Source organism: Bubalus kerabau, chromosome 22 (genome assembly GCF_029407905.1).
Source record: "Bubalus kerabau isolate K-KA32 ecotype Philippines breed swamp buffalo chromosome 22, PCC_UOA_SB_1v2, whole genome shotgun sequence".
NCBI classification, from domain to species: Eukaryota; Metazoa; Chordata; class Mammalia; order Artiodactyla; family Bovidae; genus Bubalus; species Bubalus kerabau.
Genome location: NC_073645.1, coordinates 23,688,151 through 23,712,206, shown reverse-complemented (window position 1 = coordinate 23,712,206; position 24,056 = coordinate 23,688,151). Strand labels below are relative to the sequence as shown.

The following is a 24,056-nucleotide window of genomic DNA, read 5'->3' as shown; positions in this document are numbered from 1 at the left end:
CTTTCTTTAAATGGTATAATTACTTTTTAACACAACTGAATAAAATTAAAAGGCAAAAATGTCTCAGGTTGTCAACTGAAGTAGCTTTTGTTTTTATAGGCATGAGAAGATTAAGAAGAAGGATCCAAAGTGTATATTTGCATGTGAAGAAATGACAGGAGAAGTTCGGTTTAGTAGCCATTTACCTCAACCAAATAGCCTTTGTAGGTATGTATATTTTAGTTGAGGAAGTTTGTCTCATTTTCTTCAGGGATGTCAGTAAAGTTGTTGTCTGCTTCAAGTAGCATTATCCACTGGAACTTTTTGTAATGATGGAAATGTTTTATATGTATGCTGGCCACATGAGTCTGTCTGAGCAATTGAAAGGTGGGTGGTAAGACTGAAGAACTGAATTTCAAATTTATTTAAATTTAATTAAGTATAAATGCAAATAGCCACCTGTGATTAGTGGCATCCGTATGGACAGCCATACGGATTACCAACACAATTTGTGTTGATAGTGGAAATAAGAACTGCCATTCAACTGATTGGCTTAGGTGCTAAGAACACTCTTAGAATACTGTGATGAATGGGTTCCTTAGGAAATGGGACTGAATTCACCCGTTGGAGTTGCCCGTAACTAACTTGCACATGTGGGTTTGGGATTTTTTTTAATGGAAAAAAGCTTGTCACCTGTCATTTCATGAATTATTTGGAAGTAAGATATAATATCATACAAATAGCGAAAAAGGATATGGACAACCTATACAACCACTTTTTTTTTTTTACAAAACTAAAAGAAAATTGGAGTATAATGATTTTTATCCTATTTTTGTATGTTTTCTAGTTTAATAGTAGAACCCATGGAAAACTGGCTGCAGCTGATGCTAAACTGGGATCCTCAGCAGAGAGGAGGACCTGTTGATCTTACTTTGAAGCAGCCAAGATGTTTTGTATTAATGGATCACATTCTGAATTTGAAGGTTAGTTTGAATGGGGTCTACTTCATAAGACTTGCATTGAAGTTAACAAACTATTGGAGAATGGACATAAATATATTTTAATAGTGCATTTCTATTTCTTTAGTAAGCTTTCTCAGTTTTACTTCTAAGTGGTCTTATTGATCACTCTTTTGAAGTATCTTTTGGATTTTCCCCCTCTCTCATATTGGTACCAGTTCACCTCGTTCCTTTAGGTCTAATCATATTGGATTTGGTTTGGTGAGGAAGGTTCCTACCTGGCTTTTTGCCTCTATACTTACTTTCCATCCTACAGTCCGTACAGCATGAACTGCCTATTTTATTTTTTGAAAAGGCTTTTTGATTCTCCAGTCCAAGAAGCTAACGGTTTTTTCTTGCCTACCAAATCAAGTCTAAACTGACCTGCTTGGGTTTGTGGGGGTTTTCTTCATTTAGGTCTACCTCATCCAAGTGCTCGTTTCATTTCTCTTAACCCTTTACTTCACTTAGGACCAGCTTGTCATTGCACCTTATGCCATCAAGCCCATTATCCATTTTTGTGTTGACAGATGTTGTTCTTCTGCCAGACTGATATCTATCGCTATATATCCCCTCACCTGTACTGGCACATATTCAACTCTCCTTTTCTCCAAACTGTGTCTACCTCACAGTGCATCATTTAACCATTTTTATTATATTCTCTAGTTTTTTCTCATCTTCCATTCATGCCTCTCCATATAGATTGTCTTCTTTAATGCTGAGATTGTTTTTCTTACTTTATTAACAGTCATATATCCTACCACCACAGTGTTCCTATGCTGGCATTCTGTACAAAGCTGGACACATACCAGATTCTCAGTAAATATCCATTGATATGAACGAGAGGTTCTATTATGCTGTATATGTAGAAACAACTCATCTGTGATCTTTTCGTATTTGTTGATTGCTTGAGGTAGATTGTGTTTCTAAAATGTAAATGAGAAAGTAGTAGTAATGTAAGGTTTTACTCTTATCTTGATACACTTCATTAAATAGGAACTTGAGGCCATGTTGATGTCATTCTTGGCTCACATTGAAAAGACAGCTGGTGTTGTGATTTGGTTTTCTTCTACTGTGCCAAGGAATAAATCATCCCCCAGCATGTTAGACAAGCAGGACTTGGTGACACCTTTTAGTTCTTTGTTGGTTTCAAAAATTTTTGTTTTTTTCCTCATATTTTTCAGTCTTTTCTTGGTAATCATAACATCATTTCTACTTGTAAGGAGTCTGTGCGCATGTGCTTGTTTTACAGAGCATGAGTAAGGAGTCCTCCTTATGTGTTTTGTGTTCTATAGACTTTAGTTCAGTTTGTAGCACCGAACTGTATATCTGTGAATCTAGGCAAAATATATATATATATATTTATATTTATTTGTAGTTTAGGTACAGTAACATCTTCTTTAAAGGATCAGTATTGCCGTGAGGTTTCAGAATAAGGTGTGTGTAGGGTACTAGTCATAGTAGTTCAGTGTTGCTTCCTAGGCATAATAATAAGACTGAGTTTCGAAGGATAAGGAAGTGTTAATCTGGGGAATGGGTAGGGGGAAAGATTTGCAAGCAGAGGCATGTCATGAGCACAGAAGCATGAACTGAAGAATAGGTTGCTATTATTATAAGACATTTTTCTAAGGTATTTATTGTTAAAGGAGGGAATGACATCTGTTTTATTTTTAAAGAAGAAATCAGCATAGCTAGTGGGAAAGTGCTGTATAACACAGGGAGCTCAGCTTGATGCTCTGTGACGACCTAGAGGGGTGGGGAGGGAGGGAAACTGAAGAGGGACAGGATATATGTGTACTTACAGCTGATTCACATTGTTAAACAGCAGAAACCAACACAGTATGGCAAAGCAATTATCTTCCAGGTAAAAATAAATTTAAAAAGTAAGCTCATCCTGTATTTCTGGAGGGAAAAAGAAAGAAGAAATCAGTAAAACAGTTACTGAATTATTTCCTTTCCTTAAGAAAAGTTTGTAGATTCATTTTAGGTACTTTTGATTATGCTCATCCCTTTCTAGTTCTCTGCCTACTTTGTTGGTTTTTGCCTAGAACTTTTCTTCTTTCAGGCTTTTCTTGTTCTAGTCATTCTTCCTTTTCAAAGTTCAGCTCAAATAGTACCTCCTTATAAAGCACACCTTTCCTCCCACCAAAGAATCTTCTTTGGAATCTGCAAAATACTTTATATCATTACAGTACCTATTGCATTTTGCCTTGTCTTTTAGTTCTTTTATTGTGTCTTAATATCTTTTATTTGACTGTTATCCTATAGAGGGCAAGGATCATTAAGTTACTCAGCTTGCATATCCACTACTAGCACAACACACTTAATAGTTTGTACCATAGTAGATACTTAGCAGGTATTCAGATGAACAAAAGAATTCATTTAGGTTGTATTTCCTCTCCCTTTGTTTTGCTCCCTTCTATCTTGGCTTTGGTAGTGGGATGCTGTGAGAACCCCATGCTAGTTTGAAATATGCCCTCTGTAAAAGTAAATGTACACTTTAGGATTTTCGTACTGTGTTTCTGCTGTTGATCTTAGTGGCCACTGTCACAGGATGAAATCTACCTAGGCTGGGAAGGAATGGCAGGTCTCAGCTGGTATGCTTGTAGTGTAATCCATGTCAATCTGAAAGATTCCCTTCTCTTCCCTCACCTTTTTTAAATTTAGAAGTTATTATATACTAAAAGGAAGTTAGTTCTTTACCTCTGTGATAAACATTTGTATTATTGATAATTCTAATCATTTGCATCCACTAGTCAGTGTAAGGCATTGGGAAAACATAGGTATTAATTTTGTATGGCTTATCTAAGGGCAGTAGAAGGACAAAGATTTGAAATTAGATTGTGTTAAGAAGACTGACATCTAACTCTGTAACTATCCTTGGTTACCTCAGTAGCGCCCTGCCTGACTCAGTCTCACACTTACTTGGCCTGTATCTGGCTACTTTCAGTGGGACTTTTAAGTAAGAAGTTCTCAGAGCTCTGGTTTCTGTTTTGCCAAAGAGGAGAGTAGAAGAGCTGATTAACAAGACGTTATATGAAAGCAATTAGCTTGTGGCTGGCATCTGTTAGGCAGTTCATAAACATTTCCTTCTAGGTCAGTGATACGTTTCTCAAAAGTAAGTGTTGCTTATTTAAATTGGAGTTTTTCTTTCTTGATTTTATACATCCCTAGAATTTTCACACTTAATTCCTAGGAACTAACATCTGTTGCAGTAGAAAAGTAAATTCTACTCTTTAGTTTTCAGAATGTCATAATTATAGAAGATTTCACTTTGGAAAATGATTGAATCTTGTTTAATGCAGAGATAATGCTCTTAAGTAGCTAGCACTTAATCATTTATGTAACAAATAATCAAAGTTATTTCTCTTTTTTCTTATTTAAACAGATAGTACATATCCTAAATATGACTTCTGCAAAGATAATTTCTTTTCTGTTACCACCTGATGAAAGTCTTCATTCACTACAGTCTCGTATTGAGCGGGAAACTGGAATAAATACTGGTTCTCAAGAGCTTCTTTCAGAGATGGGAATTTCTCTGGATCCTCGGAAACCAGCCTCTCAGTGTGTTCTGGATGGAGTTGTAAGACAATTCTTATATACCTAGAGTATAAGAAATCTCTTTGCATAGAGGGATTGCATGCCCTGCATTTTTGATGTCTATTTGGAATCACTGGGGGAGTGGTTCACATCTTATAATTCTTTTAGTTTTATCCTACTCATTATGCTTATTGCTTCGCAAGGTGAAAAGATAGAAATGAAACATTGGTTATTTTAAACTGTATGTGACATTCTCTTTGGTGCCACTTCCATCCTTTTTTTCCCCCTTTTTGTCCTGAAGCCTATAACCTTGAAATTAGACCAGCAGTCTCATAGGTCCTGTCAGAGGATGGATGGATGGTAATAAATGATTCTGGTCATGACTCATTTCATATTTTCCTTTTTTAACTTTGTTGAGGCATATTTTATATATCATACAATTTAACCATTTCAAATGTACAATTCAGTTGTTTTTTTTTAGCAAACCACCCTAATTGCACAGCCATCATCGTAAATCAGTTTTAAAACATTTCCATGTCTTTATGTTCTTTAACTACTAGTATCCATTCTGCCCACCCCAGAAAATCACTAATTTACTTACTACCTTATATAGATTTGCCTTTTCTGAACATTTCATACAAGTGGAATCATATAATCTCTTGTGTCTCATTTCTTTCACTTACTGTTATGTTTTTGAGATTTCATTCATGCCATAGCATTTATCATTACTTCATTCCTTTTGATTACTGAAAAAGTATTCCCATTGTATGTTGTTGTAACTTTTTGGGTCTGGTGACTGTTTTCACTTTAGTCCATACTGCTGTTACTTATATTTCTCAAATAAAAATTTAGACCTTAAGTCTGTGAGATGTATGCTAATGAACTTGACTTCACTGTTGGCATTTCAAAGTAGGAAATTTGGTGGTTAGGTACTTAGAGAACCTAGAATTTTCAAGAATCTTTTCTTCTTAATTGTTGGTTTTTTTTTTCAGAGGGGCTGTGATAGCTATATGGTTTATTTGTTTGATAAAAGTAAGACTGTATATGAAGGACCATTTGCTTCCAGAAGTTTATCTGACTGTGTAAATTATATTGGTAAGTATAGTTCATTTACTGACTAAGCTTTAAACCTGAAGTAATATAATTTTAACACAACATGATTAGTAGAAATGGTTCTTTGGTGTTTCTGTTCTGTGTCATACTTCAGGATTCTATATGTGCTAAAAGATGGGTTTGTATGGTTTGGAAGGTAAAGAGGTAGATTTTAAATCACCACCAGACCCCTCATTTGGCAGAAGACGACTTTCCTATGAATATGACTCCAACATGAAAAACTGAATCTTCACTATTAATTAAGCCACTTTTTAATTTCTTCTTCACTACTTAGGCATGTTCAAATACTTCATTTTATCCTATGAATACTACTTAATGTTCAAATGATTTCATTTTTCCTCAGAGAATTAATGTTTTCTACTAAAGAAGTTAAGTGGTTAATTTCTATCTACCCTAAACTAAAAACAAGCATATTATAAAATCAAGGACAAAATTGGTCACAAGGGCTGAAATTATGTAATCTTTCCTTTTCATTAGTTTAAAAAAAAAAGTTCTAGATTTATAGAAAAATTGAGCAGATAGGACAGAGTTCTTATGTTATTCCCCTACACATATAGTTTCCCCTGTTGTTAACATCTTACGTTATTACGGTATTTTGTTACAACTAATGAACCAATATATTGTTATTATCTAAAGTTCATACTTCATTCAGATTTCTTTTAATTTTTATCTGGTGTCCTTTTTCTGTTCCAGAATCCCATCCAGAATACCACGTTACATTTAGTTGTCCTGCCTGCAGTTTTTCAGATTTTCCTTATTTTTGATGACCTTGAGATCAAATATGTTGTAGGATGCCCCTCTGTTGCAATTTGCCTGATTTTTTTTCTTATGACTAGGCTAGGATAATGGGTTTTTGAGAGAAAGATCAAAGAATTCAAGTACCATTTTGGAAACATTATATAAAGGGCACATACCGTAAACATAATTAATGACTGTTAGTGTTACCTTGCTCACATGGCTGAAGTAGTCAGCATTCTTAAAGTTTAGTCTCACCCTCTCCTCCTTTCCATACTCTGTGGAAGGAAAGCACTATGCAAGAATCCACACTTAAGGAGTAGGAGTCATATGCCTCCTCCTTTAGGGTAAAATATCTATATAATTTATTGAAAATACTCCTGCTTACATGAATTATCTCTTCTCTCCCATTTATTAATTTATTTAATCATTTATGATATAAATTTGAATTCATGGATATTTATTTTATATTATAGATTATAATCCAATACTAGTTTATTTTTTTATTCAAATTGTTGCAGCTTACCTTAGAAGCTCTTTCAGTTGACTTCCTATGCCTCTTCTACTTGAGCCCTCAGTGAGGGTGTTTTTGTTTTTGCTTTTGTTTTTTTAAACATTTCCTTATTTTCAGGTACCATGTAGTATTCCAGGCCCATCTTTTAAATTTTCTACCATAGTCCTAGAATTGGCCATTTCTCCAAGGAGCCCTGGTTCCTTTAATAGAGAACAGCATTAGAAATCAAAATTTGGATACTTGGTATGCTTCCTGCTATGGGGTATCATTTCTGGGCACTTTCAGAATTTTTTTTTTTAAGTATATAATTTTGTTCTAGACTCTCTTCCCCCAGACTATTTTTTTTTAAGTGTGTGAGTTTTTATTTTGTTTTGTTTGTTAGGTCTGTCAGAGGAAGCCTCAGGATTAAGTGGGTATATAAAAATAAAAGAGAAGTTAGTTGAGGCTATTTATCATTATTAGGGGAGGCAAAGATTTTTCCACATATACAGCTTTATTTGTTTGACATCTGTTTCAGATAATGTGTTTTCTCAATGTGAAACCTAGTGTAGCGCCCTTTCTCTGAAGATTTTCATTGGAAAAGAATAACGGAATATAATCACCACCTTAAAGTAAAAGATGAATCTCTCTTCAATCTTGGAGAATTTTATAATGTTAAAATGAAATTTCATTAAACTTAATATCTACCTGCCATGGTTTTAGAAAGAAACATCCCCTTTACCAAAGAAAAGACAAGAGATTATCATAAATAGATAATTTCATAAGTCTTACATTGAGAAAGGCATATCTTTTTTAAAGACATATTTACCCAGTGTGTTTTTCTGAAGCTGGGTTGGTAGTTCAAGAGATGAAGTTTGTTATTCAGAAGCAAAAAAGATTATAGCAGACTGTGGAGTACTTGGGACTTAGTTTAGAACTTCAAAGGAATAAAGAATTTGGATTATTGGAGAGGAAAAAAAAAAGGATTCCAGACTGGAGAGAAACAAGGAAGAAAAAGACAGATACAGGAATAATTGTAAGCTTTGTGATTATGTAGTAATTATGTCTTCATTTTTATTTCCCCTTGTATCTGGAACAGGGCTCAAGTACGTGTGCAGGTGTTCAATAAAGTTACACTGACTGAATGGAACTATAACAAGTGGTTCTTTCTAGCATCTATAGGAATGATATTTGTATGGACAGAAAATCACAAAGAATAATAAATGAACACTAGAATCTTAAAAAGTAATTCCCCTCTCCTTTCCCCCATCTTCTTACACATAGTACAGGACAGCAAAATACAGCTTCCAATTATCCAGCTGCGTAAAGTGTGGGCTGAAGCAGTACACTATGTGTCTGGGCTGAAAGAAGACTACAGCAGGCTCTTTCAGGGGCAGAGAGCAGCCATGTAAGTGAATTCTCTTGTTTATAGGCACAGTGTCATGTGCATTCATGCTCAAGAATTAAATTTTGCTACTTTTCACTAGTCAGTATCCCATGCAAAAATACATTACTGGGCCAATTTGTGATGTAATATTCTGATCAGGCGTGTAGATTTCTTACTAACAGTCTGAAACCATCCAGTTGCAGTAGACTGACAGTAGTTCCTGAATGGCCCTAGTATAAGAAGATTGTTTTATCATAGAGTATCACAAGCAGAAATTCTTTAGAGATCAGATTTTAGAGATCAGCTCTTTCACATAGATTGATAATAGAAACATAGGCTTTGGGCTTATGGCAGTTTGAGTTTTTAAACTTTTGTCCAGTGTCTCTAAAATGCTTATATCTTGTTTTTTTCTTGCTGTGGTTTAGGTTAAGTCTTCTAAGATATAATACTAACTTGACAAAAATGAAAAACACTTTGATCTCAGCATCTCAGCAACTGAAAGCTAAATTGGAGTTTTTTCACAAAAGCATTCAGCTTGACTTGGAAAGATATAGTGAGCAGATGACTTATGGGATATGTAAGTGTTGGATAATGTATTTGCAACAAGTGTCTTGTCTCTTGAAGCCATCTGCTGTGTTACCTTCTTACCTGTTAGCCAGTTGTTTCACTTGCATTCATATTAGAACAAAAGATAGGACATCTCATATCATTGTAAACTGTATTTGGTTTGAATATATATATATATATTTTTATAATCTTTAGTTGAACAGCTTTACTCTACCCACCCCTTACCCCCACAGTTGGACTAAAATTGTTCACCTTTAGAAAAATGCAAAATGATTTAAGAATTTGATTGTCAAACCTCATTTAAAAAGTAGATACAAAGTCTATATTAGGGTGACTTATTAGCCTGGGATGTCTTAAATTACTTATCCTTCTATAAATAATAATACACGCAATTCGAGGTTTTTTTTTTTTTAATTTCTAAACAACCTACTGCGGAGTCCCGCTGTTTTTTATTGTACATAGCCTCCAATTTTTTGGTATTTAATTCTAAGCTTATCTCCCTTCAGATGTACTAAGGAAATGTAGAAAGCAGAGCTAAAATTCAAATAATAAACCAAAAGAGTTGCCTTCAGCATTTCTGTTTGTATACTTATCTTGAGCAAGGTGTGTGTGTTTCAGAATTAAATGATCAACAGTATCCAGCTGGGTAAATAAGTTTTCTAACCAAAGCTGGTTCCATGATTGATGTTTTATTTCTGTTTGTGTATTATAGGCATTCTGATGAATGGCAAAACATAGTTATTTCATCAGATTATCTTTGACTTATCTTGTTAAATTGTATATCTTAGACTACTGTTTAAAAAGAGTGAGGTAGACCTATGTGTGCTGATATTAAAAGATCACTTGATCTTTAAGGCAGCAGTGTTTTAAATTGGAGAAAAAAGCAAGGAAGGAAAAGTATATCTAGATGATTCTATTTATGGGAGAAAAGGATATGTGTCTGTAAGAAATGATTAACATTGGGATCGCAAAAGGTGGAGAGTGGAGGGTAGGAGACTTCTTCTATCCCTATATAGTGTTTGATTTTTTTTAATTATCACGTTCATGTATTACTTAAAAAACAATTTTTTTTTTTTTAAGAGAAAGTCATCTGTATTAGTTTCCCAGGGTTGCCATAACAAATTGCTATGAACTGGGTGGCTTAAAACAATAGAAATTTATTACCTCACAGCTTCAGAGGCTTAAAGTCCAAAATCGATGTGTTGTCAGGGCCATGCTCTCTCTGGAACCTATGGAGAAGAATCCTTCCTTAGATTCTTCTGGTACTTGCCGGCAGTCTTTGGCATTCCTTGGCTTGCAGCTGTGGCACTTTAGTCTCTGCCTCTGTTGTGAAATGCAGCTTTCCCGTTCATATGTCTGTTGCTGTGTTTCTTCTTTTCTTAAAAGGACACTAGTCATACTAGGTTAAGACTCAACCTTAATTTAGCTATTTGCACCTGACGCTATTTCTAAATAAGGTGAAATTCTGAAGTACAAGGTTAGGGCTTCACCATCTTTTGGGGGAACAATTCAACTCATAACTCTGTTTTTGATGTTGATATGGCAAGGAGATGGGGAGGTCAATAATTGAACCTATGGCTATTTCTGAGATGACCAATTAAGACTTTTTTTTTAGCCTCAGAAAAAATGTTAAAAGCATGGAAAGAAATGGAAGAAAAGGCTATCCACTATGCTGAGGTAAAATCACTGAGCTTATTCTGTGTGCTTATTAACTCCTGAGGTCTCCCTTAGAAATTCTTTGGTTTTGGTTTGTAGAGTATTTCTCATATCATCCTGAATATCAGACAGATACCTACTATGTGTATATAGAGGGAAGTACCACAGTGGATAAAAACAAGAGCTTTGGGTAAATGAGACTAAAATGAAGCCTCACTGAGTCTCAGTTTCCATGTTATATTATGGGGACTGTACCTTTTTTAGTGGGGTTATACAGATTTAAGTGGGAGTGAAATGGTAGTTACCACTGTTATTTTTAAGACTGGTTTTGATAGGACGGCTGGATATCCTGATGTACTTGGGACAGTTTCAGTTTACCTCTCTTGCCTTAATTATCAATTAGTTAAGTTAGTTAAGTGAAAAACGCTCAGTCGTGTCCGACTCTTTGTGACCCCTGGACATGGAATTCTCCAGGCCAGAATACTGGAGTGGGTAGCTTTTCCCCTCTCCAGGGGATCTTCCCAACCCAGGGATCGAACCCAGGTCTCCCACATTGCAGGAGGATTCTTTACCAGATGAGCCACAAAGGAAGCCCAAGAATACTGGAGTGGGTAACCTATCCCTTCTCCAGGAGATTTTCCCACCCAGGAATTGAACCAGGGTCTCCTGCATTACAGGCAGATTCTTTACCAACTGAGCTATCAGGGAAGCTCTTATTATCAATACTCTCAAAATTATGCTGGTTTGGACGGTAAATTTTTTATGGTCACACTGTATGTGGCAGATTCCTTCTTTACCTGGTACATCTGTCTGTGGTTCCATTAAAATGTTGCTGTCCTTGATGCCAGCACTTCCTGAGGAATGAGTGTGGCAGTTGGTATCCTGGGTTGGGAAATCCAGTGTCTTTATCTTTCTGCATCTTTATTCAAGTTGGTAACAAGAGACACTGAAAATTGTAGAACCGAGATGCAGTGGTATTGATGGTCACTTTTACTTATTAGTGACACTTCTGTCTTTTTCCTTCTCAGGAGGAGAAAGAAAATGCTAGTAGTGTACTGTTGTCAGGAGAGAAGCCTGAAATAAGTTGGTTCTCATGTGAAAGTTACATGTCATAATCTGAGAGACAAAAAGGCTTGAACAAAATCAGTGTTTTACATTCAATCGCTTTGTTCTGTTACTGTAAGAAGTCATTCTCTGAGTTCCTAGTGTTGTGTGGTGGTGAGCCTGTCACTTCTTTTGTGTTTCATCATATTTTAGGTGGGTGTCATTGGATACCTGGAGGATCAAATCATGTCCCTGCACACTGAAATCATGGAGCTACAGAAGAGCCCCTATGGACGACGTCAGGGAGACTTGATGGAATCTCTGTAAGGGTGAAGTCATGTTCTTAGTGTTGGTGTCTGTAATTTTTGGTAGCAGATTATTCTTTGATTGTATTTCTGGAAGATTATATGTGGTTCTTTTCTATAGTTTTTCTTTCCACAAATACATTAGCATCATATTTAAAAAGGAAGTTTTTTCCTAATCACAGGAAATTTTGACAATAACTCTTTGGGTTGACATTTACTATTTATTTATTTTTTAAAAACTTTTTATTTTATATTGGGGTTATATTATAGTTGATTACCAGTGTTGTGATAGTTTCAAGTATATAGCGAAGGGACTCAGCCGTATATATATGCACCTATTCTTTTTCAAATTCTTTTCCATGACCTTTGCTTTTTAAATCGAAGCATCTTTTCATGTGAGTGTTAATAATTTTTCAAGTATTTTAAGTTGCAAACTCTTTCCCTACTTACCACACTTCTGGTTTAAGGAAGGTATCATTTATTAAATTCGCTAAATAAGGTTAACTTTCTAAGTGTTTGGATTAAAAACTTCACATTTTTTTTTCTTTAATCACGGGACATAATTTTTTCCCATTTAAGTGTTTCTGGTGCAGAGATACTATATAAGTGATGGTAGATCAGAGCAGATACTTAGTATATTAAACTTTGCATCTTAAGATCTTGCTTATTACCCAGTGAAACACCCTGTAAAATATTCGTTGGCAGTATATAATTACTTGAAAATGGGGTCATTACTCTATTCAAATAATATTGTTCAAGTTGGAAATTATTAAAGTCATTAAACTGTCTTCACGTTTAGAAACATATTTTCTTTTCCATAGGGAACAGCGCGCAATTGATCTATATAAGCAGTTAAAGCACAGACCTTCAGGTAAGACACTTTCACAGTATACAAAGGCATTTTAGGAAACCATCACTAGCTTAACAAATCTGTGAAACTGGATTTTAAGCAAGCTGCAGAATAAATTCCAGTTTTGGTATTGCCATTGAGATGTTTAGGGGCTTCCTTAGTGGCTCAGTTGGTAAAGAATCTGCCTGCAATGCAGGAGACCTGTGTTCAGTCCCTGGGTCATGAAGTTCCCCTGGAGAAGGGAGTGACAAACCACTCCAGTATTCTTGCCTGGAGAATTCCATGGACAGAGGAGCCTGGCGGGCTACAGTCCATGGAGTGGCAGAGTAGGACATGATTGAGCAACTGACACTTCAACTTCACATCGAGATGTTTATGGTACAACAGCATTTAAGTCTGTGAGAATTTAAGAAATTAGGAAGGCAAAGTAATAAAGTTTGAAATAGAAAAAAATTTTTTAATATATTTATTTTTAATTGAAGGATAATTGCTTTACAGTATTGCATTGGTTTCTACCAAACATTAACATGAAACAGCCATAGGCTTACCCATGTGCCCTCCCACTTGAACATCCCTCCCACCTCCCTCCCCATCCAACCTCTCTAGGTTGTTACCGAGCTCTGGTTTGAGTTCCTGAGTCATACAGCAAATTCCCATTGGTTATCTATTTGACATATAGTAATGTATGTTTCCATGTTACTCTCTCCATACCTCCCACCCACTCCTTCTCTGCATCCCCCCCCCACCGCCAACCTAGCCTTGTCCATAAGTCTGTTCATAATGTCTGTGTCTCCATTGCTGCTTTGCAAATAGGTTTTTCAGTACCATCTTTCTATATTCCATATATATGTGTTCAGTTCAGTCGCTCAGTCATGTCCGACTCTTTGTGACACCATGGACTACACAGCATGCCAGGCCTCCCTGTCCATCACCAACTCCCAGAGTTTACTCAAACTCAGGTCCATTGAGTCGGTGATGCCATCCAACCATCTCATCCTCTGTCGTCCCCTTCTCCTCCCGCCTTCAATCTTTCCCAGCATCAGGATCTTTTCAAATGAGTCAGTTCTTCACATCAGGTGGCCAAAGTATTAGAGTTTCAGCTTCAGCATCAGTCCTTCCAATGAATATTCAGAACTGATCTCCTTTAGGATGGACTGGTTGGATCTCCTTGCAGTCCAAAGGACTCTCAAGAGTCTTCTCCAACACCACAGTTCAAAAGAATCAATTCTTTGGTGCTCAGCCTTCTTTATAGTCCAACTCTCACATCTGTGCGTGACTACTGGAAAAACCACAGCTTTGACTAGATGGACCTTTGTTGGCAAAGCGATGTCTCTGCTTTTTAATAAGGTGTCTAGGTTGGTCATAACTTTTCTTCCAGGGAGCAAGCATCTTTTAATATTATGGCTGCAGTCACCATCTGCAGTGATTTTGGAGCCCCCCAAAATAAAGTCTGTCACTGTTTCCATTGTTGCCCCATCTATTTCCCATGAAATGGTGGGACCAGATGCCATGATCTTAATTTCCTGAATGTTGAGTTTTAAGCCAGTTTTTTCACTCTCCACTTTCAATTTCATCTAGAGGTTCTTTAGTTCTTCTTCGCTTTCTGCCATAAGGGTGGTATCATCTGCATATCTGAGGTTATTGATATTTCTCCTGGCAGTCTTGATTCTAGCTTGTGCATCATCCAGCCCAGTATTTCCCATGATGTATGTACTCTGCACATAAGTTAAATAAATAGGGTGAAAATATACAGCCTTGATGTACTCCTTTCCCAATTTGGAACCAGTCTGTTCTGTGTCCAGTTCTAACTGTTGCTTCTTGACCTGCATACAGATTTCTCAAGAGGCAGGTCAGGTGGTCTAGTATTCCCATCTCTTAAAGAATTTTCCACAGTTTGTTGTGATCCACAGAGTCAAAGGCTTTAGCATAATCAGTAAAGCAGAAGTAGATATGTATGTTAGTGTATGATAATTGTTTTCTGTTTCTGACTTAATTCACTCTGTATAATGGGCTCTAGGTTCATCTACCTCATTGGGACTGACTCAGATGTGTTCCTTTTTATGGCTGAGTAATATTCCATTGTGTATATATACATCACAGCTTCTTTATCCATTCATCTGTCAGTGGACATTGGATCGCTTCTATGTCCTAGCTATTATAAATAGAACTGCAATGAACATGGGTTACATGTGTCTTTTTCAATTTTGATTTCCTCAGGGTACATGCCTAGTAGTGGAATTGCTGGGTCATATGGTGGCTTTATTCCTAGTTTTATAAGGAATCTCCATACTGTTCTCCATAGTGGCGGTATCAATTTGCATTCCCACCAGCAGTGCAAGGGGGTTCCCTTTTCTCCACACCCTCTCCAGCATTTATTGTTTGTTGATTTTTTGATGATGGCCATTCTGACCAGAGTGAGGTGATATCTCATTGAAGTTTTGATTTGCATTTCCCTAATAATGATAATATTTCAGTTTAAGTCTGAATTTGGCAATAAGGAGTTCATGATCTGAGCCACAGTGAGCTCCCGGTCTTGTTTTTGCTGATAGTATAGAGCTTCTCCATCTTTGGCTGCAAAGAATATAATCAATCTGATTTCGGTGTTGACCATCTGGTGATGTCCATGTGTAGAGTCTTCTCTTGTGTTGTTGGAAGAGGGTGTTTGCTATGACCAGTGCATTCTTTTGGCAAAACTCTATTAGCCTTTGCCCTGCTTCATTCCGTACTCCAAGGCCAAATTTGCCTGTTACTCCAGGTGTTTCTTGACTTCCTACTTTTGCATTCCAGTCCCCTACAATGAAAAGTCCCCTTATGGCAGAAAGTGAAGAAGAACTAAAAAGCCTCTTGATGAAAGTGAAAGTGAAGAGTGAAAAAGCTGGCTTAAAGCTCAACATTCAGAAAACGAAGATCATGGCATCTGGTCCCATCATTTCATGGCAAACAGATGGGGAAACAGTGGAAACAGTGTCAGACTTTATTTTTTGGAGCTCCAAAATCACTGCAGATGGTGATTGAAGCCATGAAATTAAAAGACGCTTACTCCTTGGAAGGAAAGTTATGACCAACCTAGATAGCATATTCAAAAGCAGAGACATTACTTTGCCAACAAAGGTCCGTCTAGTCAAGGCTATGGTTTTTCCAGTAGTCATGTATGGATGTGAGAGTTAGACGGTGAAGAAGGCTGAGCGCCAAAAAATTGATGCTTTTGAACTGTGGCGTTGGAGAAGACTCCTGAGAGTCCCTTGGACTGCAACCAGTCCATTCTAAAGGAGATCAGTCCTGGGTATTCTTTGGAAGGAATGATGCTAAAGCTGAAACTCCAGTACTTTGGCCACCTCATGGGAAGAGTTGACTCATTGGAAAAGACCCTGATGCTGGGAGGGATTGTGGGCAGGAGGAGAAGGGGACGACAGAGGCTGAGATGGCTGGATGGCATCACTGACTCGATGGACGTGAGTCTGAGTGAACTCCGGGAATTGGTGATGGACAGGGAGGCCTGGTGTGCTGTGATTCATGGGGTCGCAAAGAGTCGGACACAACTGAGCGACTGAACTGAACTGAACTGAATAATGAGAGATGTTGAGCATCTTTTCATGTGTTTATTAGCATCTGTATGTCTTCTTTGGAGAAATGCCTCTTTAGGTCTTTTGCCCATTTTTTGACTAGGTTGTTTGTTTTTCTGGTATTGACTTGTATGAGCTGCTTATATATTTTTGAAATTAGTCCTTTGTCAATTGTTTCATTTGCTATTTTTCCCATTCTGAGGGTTGTCTTTTCACCCTGTTTATAGTTTCACCTTGTTTATGTTTATAGTTTATGTTTTTTGCTGTGCAAAAGCTTTTAAGTTTAATTAGGTCCCACTTGTTTATTTTGAAATAAAGAAAATTTTAAAGGGAAGTAAAAGGAAGGAACGAAAGAGAAAAAAGGAACTTGGAATAAGGGAAAGAGGAAGCAGGAAAATGTGTGGAAAGATGTAAAAAAAAAAAAGAAAGAAAGAAAGGCAGCTTAAAATTAAAGAGATTGGAAATAATTTGAGGCTGTGGGTTCAGGTGTGGAATGGTCAGAGGGAAGCCCATATGCTAAGCCAAAACAGTGTACTTTGAAAATGATGCCTTCTTCTGCACCTGGTCACTGGTTGCTTATTTCATTGACAAAACTGTTCATTTCTGTTGAACATCTGCTGAATACAGAGCATGTTCTGATGGTAAGTGCAGTGGACTGAGAATTGCATGCATGTTCAGTCATGTTCAGCTCTTTTTGACCCCACAGACTAGCCCACCATGCTCCTTTGGTTCATGGGATTTTTCCAGAATGAATACTGGACAGGGGATCTTCCAAACCAGGGATTGAACCCATGTCTCCTACGTCCCCTGCATTACTGGAGAATTCTTTACAGCTCAGCCACCAGGGAAGCACCTGGATTGAGAATTAGAAGGCTTTAATTCTAAATTGGGCACTTTATTGAGCAAATAACTTTTTTTCCTGGTATCTCATTTCCCTCTTTTGCAAAATGGGGTAGGAATCTAACTTTCCTAACTCAGTGACTATATATGGCATTATATTTGACAGGATGTTTGTGAAAGTGCCTGAAAACTATAGAGTATTATGTATGTGCAAGATATTATCCTTCAGTTAAAAACTGATCTGTTTTGAAGAATTAGGGAAGAACTAAAAGGTGACGTCTGTGCCCTGATTTGTTAAAGACTGAAATTGTAAACAAATAAAACCATAACTCTTACACCTTAAAATTACAAACATATGCAAATCTTAAATAGTATGTAACAAATAATAAAATCTCCTCTACATTGGTTTTTATTGTAGTGGAATTTGTTTAGTTAATTTCTACAAACATGCATGAGATATATATACAATAGGCATCTAACCCTGATTGGGAGTCATGGTTGGTTAGAGGAGGTTTCCTGCAGGAGACAACATCTGAGATGAGCCTTAAAGGATAAGTAGCAGTAGCTTGGTGAAAGAAGGTATATATGAAAGAGTATATATACTCTTATATATGCAAGTATAATAGGGAAAGACACATACATGTAGCAGTTAGCATGTTTGAGGAAATGTATTGTGAGTGGATTATAGAGTTTCAGAAGGAGAAATGTGACTGGATCGCAAAGGATCTGGCATGTCATAGTAACAGTTTTGGATTTTATCATGATGACAAAGAGAAACCCTAAAAAGATATAATCAGGAGAATGGCATGATCAGATTAGCGTTTTAGAAATACTGCGTTGGTAACATTGTGGATAATGGATTAAAGTGTGGCTGGGTTAGAGGCATTCATCAGTTATGAGGTTGTTGAGTAATTGTGGCACAGGATAAGGTAGGACATGAACTAAAGCAGAGAGCCTGAACTGTGGCAGTGGGGAGTGCCAGTGAAGAAAAGGAGGATAAAGGCAAGAGAGAGATTTAGGAAGTAGAACTGATAATATTGGGTAATGGATTGTATATGGTGGAAGGAGATGGGACAGAGAGTCATGGATGCCTGCTAAGTTTCTGGCTAGAGCAGTTAGGTGCTCTTAGCACCCAGTTCTAGTGGGTGAGGACCACTCACCATGATAGGAAGTATAGGAAAGATGACAGGCTTAATGGGAAAAGAACATGGGTTCATTTTTGTACATGTTGATGTTAAGGTGTCAGTGGAACATTTAAATAAGATGGAAAACTAGTATATATATATAGTATATATATATGTATATATATACATACATACATATACATATATACATGTGTATTGTGTGTACATATATATGAATGTATTGAACATGGATTTAGTGGAGAAGTCCAGACTAGATATTTAGCTGGTTTGAGAGTAATTAAGCCATAGGAATAAAGTGATCATCTTGTATAAAATGTTGAATAAGAAAACCAAGGATGGATCTAGAGAATACCAACATTCAAGAAATGGCTAGAAGCAGAAGAGTGTACAAAAAGATTGAGGAATGACTTGAATGTGTAGCAGGAATGATACGATGGGAATAGGACAGAGAGTTTCAAGAAGAAAGTGATCAGGGTGAAATGCTACAGATGTGGGTAATAAAAATGATAATGAAAATATCCATCGGACTTGGTAGTTTGTACATGATTGGTGATCTTGGTAAAATAATGGCCTTTTGGGAACAGAACTAGATTGTAGTGGGCTGAGGACGGAGTGGGATAGGAGGAAATGGAGAAGTTAGTCTAGATCAGCAGTTCTCAAAAGTGTAGCTCATGAACCCCTGAGGATCTGCAAAGGATCCTTTTAAGAGGAGTCAGTGAAGTCAAAACTGTTTTCACAATACTAGAATGTTATTTGCCTCTCAACTATGTTGATCTTTTCACTGATGCTGCAAAAACATTGGTGGGTAAACAGCTTGCACCTTGCTTGGCATGAATGAAGGCACTAGCACCAAAGTGTGCTAGTAGTCACTGATTTTCACCAATATGGGTTCATAATTAAAAAAAAGCCAGTTTTATTTAAAAGTGTCCTTGATAAGGCAATAAAAATTCTAAAGAAATCTCAACCCTTGGGTATATGTCTTTTTAGTATTCTCTGTGACAAAATGGAAAGTACTTATAAAGTGCTTCTGTTACATGCTGAGATGTGAAAGTGAAAGTCACTCAGTCGTATCTGTTTGTGACCCCATGGACTATACAGTCCATGGAATTCTCCAGGCCAGAATACTGGAGTTGGGTAGCCTTTCCCTTCCCCAGGGGATCTTCCCAACCCAGGGATCAAACACAGGTCTCACGCACTGCAGGCGGATTCTTCACCAGCTGAGCCACAAGGGAAGCCCAAGATTACTGGAGTGGGTAGCCTATCCCTTCTCCAGGGGATCTTCCTGACCCAGGAATCGAATTGGTCTCCTGCAAGCGGATTCTTTACCAACTGAGCTATGAGGGAAGCCCTGCTGAGGTATGATGGTTGTCCTAAGGAAAACCACATCAGCAATTGTTGACATTGCTTGTGGACCAGCCTGTTTAACCAAACACCATTTTTACTTGGAACAATGATTATCAGATAAACTGTGATTCTTCAGATTTGGGTATGTGGCAGATATTTTCTAAAAATTAATGGAGCATGACCTGTCACTTCAAGGATAAAAAAAACAATATTAGTTCTCAATGATAAAATTCCATGTTTCAAGCAAAAAATTAGAATGTAGGAAAACGTCTATCCATCATCCAAAATTTGTCAGCTTCTCAATACTTAAATACTTTTATGATAAGATTGGTAGTGTTATTAAAAAGATTTGCAAAAATGTAAAATAATGCCAATACGCTCAGTAAATTTTTTGAGGAAAATACAGTTATTTTGGATTAAAATGTTTTAATAATGAATTTGTTATTTTTAATGAATAAATAAATATCTTTATATTTCTCAGTTTAATTCCTAAAAAACCCTGGGGCTCTTAAGGATTTTTGAGTGTAGGTGTCCTGACACCAGTAAGTTTGAAACCTGGTTATCTAGGCTATTCTTTCCTGAAGCTTGGCTGTTAAGGAACAAAAATAGATGAGCAGCTCAGAGAGGTTGAAGAATGAAGGGAAGTCAATTTTCAGAAGAAAGACTTAAGCTTGTTTGTGCACTTGGGGCCAAAAGCCTGTGGAGAGGGAAGTCTCTGAACAACTTTGAGGGGCTGACTCCAGAGAATAGTGGGGAGGGATTGGGCTTGTTGCTCCTGATCTTAGAGAGGGAGCTGTGTGTGGATATAGACACTTCTGTGGGTATAGGGAGTGAAAGGTGAGAATCTTACTGCTTTACAGTCTCCTATCCCAAAGTAAGGTGTTGGGTTAACTGTAATAGAAGAGATGTGACATCATAGATTTAAGGAGTAGGCTAAACGAGTATGCTTTTGAAAGCTGGTGTGTTCGGTGATAGATGTTGCTGGTCCAGGACATTTATTCAGAATCCAGAGCAGAAGTGAAAACCTGTGAATTAGTTAGGACAGCAGAAAGAATGAAAGTATAATTGTTGTGATGCTAATATTTAGTAGCTTGGATACAGAAAACTGATAGAGCAAGTGGTTAGTCTGATCTAGGGTTAGGATGTTGCTGACAATAAGGGGACAGAAAAGTTGAAAATAATGACCAAAAAAATGATAGAAGCTAGAGTAAAATACTGAAATTTACGATTTCAAATAGAGCGAGGATAACTTTTTTCCTTTAATTAGTATTCATTACTCTCCATCTCCTGACCAATGAATCAGATATTGTAGATGAAGATATATAAAATTCCATCCATTGACTCAGTCAAACTAACTTTCCACAGTCATTGATAAAATTTGTTTGGGTTATTCTTACAAAATCTTTGCAGTAGTCACAGGTATCAGCATATCACAGGGCCTAGAAATAAATTTGCTATCCAAAGTTATCCAAAGAACTGATAGTCACCTCAACTGACAATCAAGTTGTGACAAGAAGTTTTGTCTATTGTTGGGTAATATAATCACACTTGAGGTATATGGTCTTTGGTGCCTTTTCCAGTTCAGAGTTGACTTGAGATTCTTGTTCACCTGCAAATGGTGAAAACCAACTTTCCCCATGGTTTATGTTGGAGTAGGTTAAAGTTCTGAGGTCGTTGACCATCTAAAAGAGCTATATGCCTTATAGTTATATGGCAAAGCTGTTGGGCTTGATCTGTGGGATTTGTTAACAAGTGCTGTTTGGAGAGAAGCCTTTTGAGAGTCGCTGTCTTTGGTTGTTTTTGAGGGAGAGAGAGAGAAAAAGGTGTGGGGACTAAAGCTGAATACTCGAGGAGGTCTTCACAGTTCTAACACAGGACACAACTTTTCAAAAATCTCTTTTGATATTCCTTTCATAGTAAAATGTGGGTAGCATCAGTAGCCATTTCTTGGGACTCCTGTGAGTATTAAATGAGAAAACTGTAAGTAGATAATAGCATATAATAATAATATTTTTGTATTCAAGATTAATTATTGTCTGGGGAAATGCCAGCATGATCCATGACCAAACTTCAAATTTTTTAAAACTTAGCCATTTTTTGAAACATAACAGTTAATACTAGTTTTTGGGTTTGCTTTATTTAAAAAGGTAGCATCTCCTATAATGGTAGAACTCACTGTGACCACCATCCCACCACCATCCCATTTGACGATCTTTGTCAGCTGCCAGTTTACTTTGAGATGTCATACTGCCCTCAAACTGAACTTTCAAGATGTCTGCAGGTCCTTTTATGCATCAGATTTGGCTTAAGTTGATCAGCTTTTTTCAGTATTTTCATGGGTATAAACAGATGGATAAACATGAAATTTCAAGCAACCTAGCTGGAACTCCTGAGTCAGTGAAAGTTTGATGAACTATCGTACTGCTTGTAAATAAATTATGTTAGTCATCTAAGAAAAATTGATCTCATGTCCAGCAAGCTGCATATATGTCTGGGGCTTGAATTAGCCATGATAATTCTTCTAAAAACAGAGAAGATACAATGTCTTTGAATACACAGTGATAAATCTGTGTATACATTGTTGTTGTTCAGTCTCTAAGTCCTGTCCGACTCTTTGTGACCCCACAGAGTGCCTCACACCAGGCTTCCCTGTCTTTCACTATCTCCCGGAGTTTGCTCAAACTCACGTCCATTGAGTCAGTGATGCCATCCAACCGTCTCATCCTCTGTCGCTCCCTTTTCCTGCTGCCTATAGTCTTTCCCAGCATCAGGGTCTTTTCTAATGAGTCAGTTCTTCGTGTCAGATGACCAAAGTATTGGAGCTCCAACATTAGTCCTTCCAATGAATATTCAGGGTTGATTTCCTTTAGGATTGCCTGGTTTCATCTCCTTGCTGTCCAAAGGATTCTCAAGAGTCTTCTCTAGCACCACAATTCTAAAGCATCAATTCTTCAGCGCTCAGCCTTCTTTATGGTCTAACTCTCACATCCATACATGACTCCTGGAAAAACTATAGCTTTGACTATAATGGACCTTTCTTGGCAAAGTGATGTCTCTGATTTTTAATATGCTGTCTAGGTTTGTCATAGCGTTTCTTCCAAGAAGCAAGCATCTTTTAATTTCATGGGTACAGTCACCATCCACAGTGATTTTTGGAGCCCATGAAAATAAAATCTGTCACTGTTTCCATTGTTTTCCCATCTATTTGCCATGAAGTGATGGTACTGGATGCCATGATCTTAGTTTTTTGAATGTTGAGTTTTAAGTCAGCTTTTTCACTTTCCTCTTTCACCCTCATCCTCTCTAATTCTTTAATTCCTCTTTGCTTTGTCATTAGAGTGGCATCATCTGCATATCTGAGATTGTTGATATTTCTCCTGGCAGTCTTGATCCCAGCTTGTGAGTCATCCATCCTGGCATTTCGCATGATGTACTCTCCATATAATTTAAATAAGCAGGGTGACAATATACAGCTGTGACTCCTTTCCCAATTTGGAACCAGTCCATTGTTCCATGTCCGGTTCTAACTGTTGCTTCTTGGCCTGGAGACAGGTAATGGTCTGATATTCCCATTTCTTGAAGAATTTTCCACAGTTGTGATCCACTCAGTCAAAGGCTTTAGCATAGTCAACGAAGCAGATTTTTGGGGGGAATTGCTTTTTCTGTGAATGAGTGGATGTTGCCATTTGATCTCTGGTTCTCTCTGCCATTTCTAAATTCAACTTTTACATCTGGAAGTTCTCAGTTCATGTACTATTGAAGCCTAGCTTGAAGGATTTTGAGTATTACCTTGCCAACATGTGAAATGAGCACAATTATACATTAGTTTGAGGCATTGCCTTTCTTTGGGATTGGAATGAAAACTGACCTATTCCAGTTCTGCAGCCACTGCTCTGCTTTCCAAATTTGCTAGCATATTGATGCAGCACTTTAGCAGTAGCATCTTTTAGGATTTTAAATAGCTCAGCTGGAATTCCATCACCTCCACTAGCCTTGTTGGTAATGCTTCCTAAGGCCATTTGACTTCACACTCCAGGATGTTCTAGGTGAGTGACCACATATCATGGTTTTCTGGGTCATGAAGACCTTTTTTGTATAGTTATTCTGTGTATTCTTGCCACCTGGGGCTTCCCTGATGACTCGGATGGTAAAGAATCTGCCTGTAATGCAGGACATCTGGGTTTGATCCCTGGATTGGGAAGATCCCCTGGAGAAGGGAATGGCTACCCACTCCAGTTTTCTTGCCTGGAAAATCCATGGACAGAGGAGCCTGGCACACTATGGTCCATGGGGTTGCAGAGTCAGACAGGACTGAGCAACAAACACTTTGACTTTCATGTATGCATTATATACAAACAAAGACAGACTTTGTTTTTAGTTATATGATTATTTATAGATATATAATCTTAAAACTTTTTATACTAATTTAGTTTTGAAATTAAATGGAGATGTTAATTATTTAAAACTAGTTTCAGATTTTTAGGAATTTTTTGTTTA

General features: G+C 37.2%; 1 protein-coding gene across 6 annotated transcripts in view; it reads left to right on the top strand.

Moving 5' to 3' along the window:
• The window catches only part of CHUK (component of inhibitor of nuclear factor kappa B kinase complex), a 43,364-nt gene that overhangs the window by 13,821 nt on the left and 5,487 nt on the right, over positions 1-24,056 (top strand). For all 6 annotated transcript variants that reach the window (XR_008707157.1, XR_008707155.1, XR_008707158.1 and 3 more), the window contains exons 8-16: positions 100-207; positions 827-962; positions 4,366-4,560; positions 5,510-5,612; positions 8,143-8,266; positions 8,671-8,822; positions 10,428-10,489; positions 11,726-11,835; positions 12,639-12,688. Coding sequence is in view for 2 of the 6 variants with exons in the window: in XM_055560589.1 (XP_055416564.1) it covers positions 100-207; positions 827-962; positions 4,366-4,560; positions 5,510-5,612; positions 8,143-8,266; positions 8,671-8,822; positions 10,428-10,489; positions 11,726-11,835; positions 12,639-12,688 (1,040 nt within the window). In the remaining 4 variants the exon portion in view is untranslated. The remainder of the gene's footprint in view (positions 1-99; positions 208-826; positions 963-4,365; positions 4,561-5,509; positions 5,613-8,142; positions 8,267-8,670; positions 8,823-10,427; positions 10,490-11,725; positions 11,836-12,638; positions 12,689-24,056) is intronic.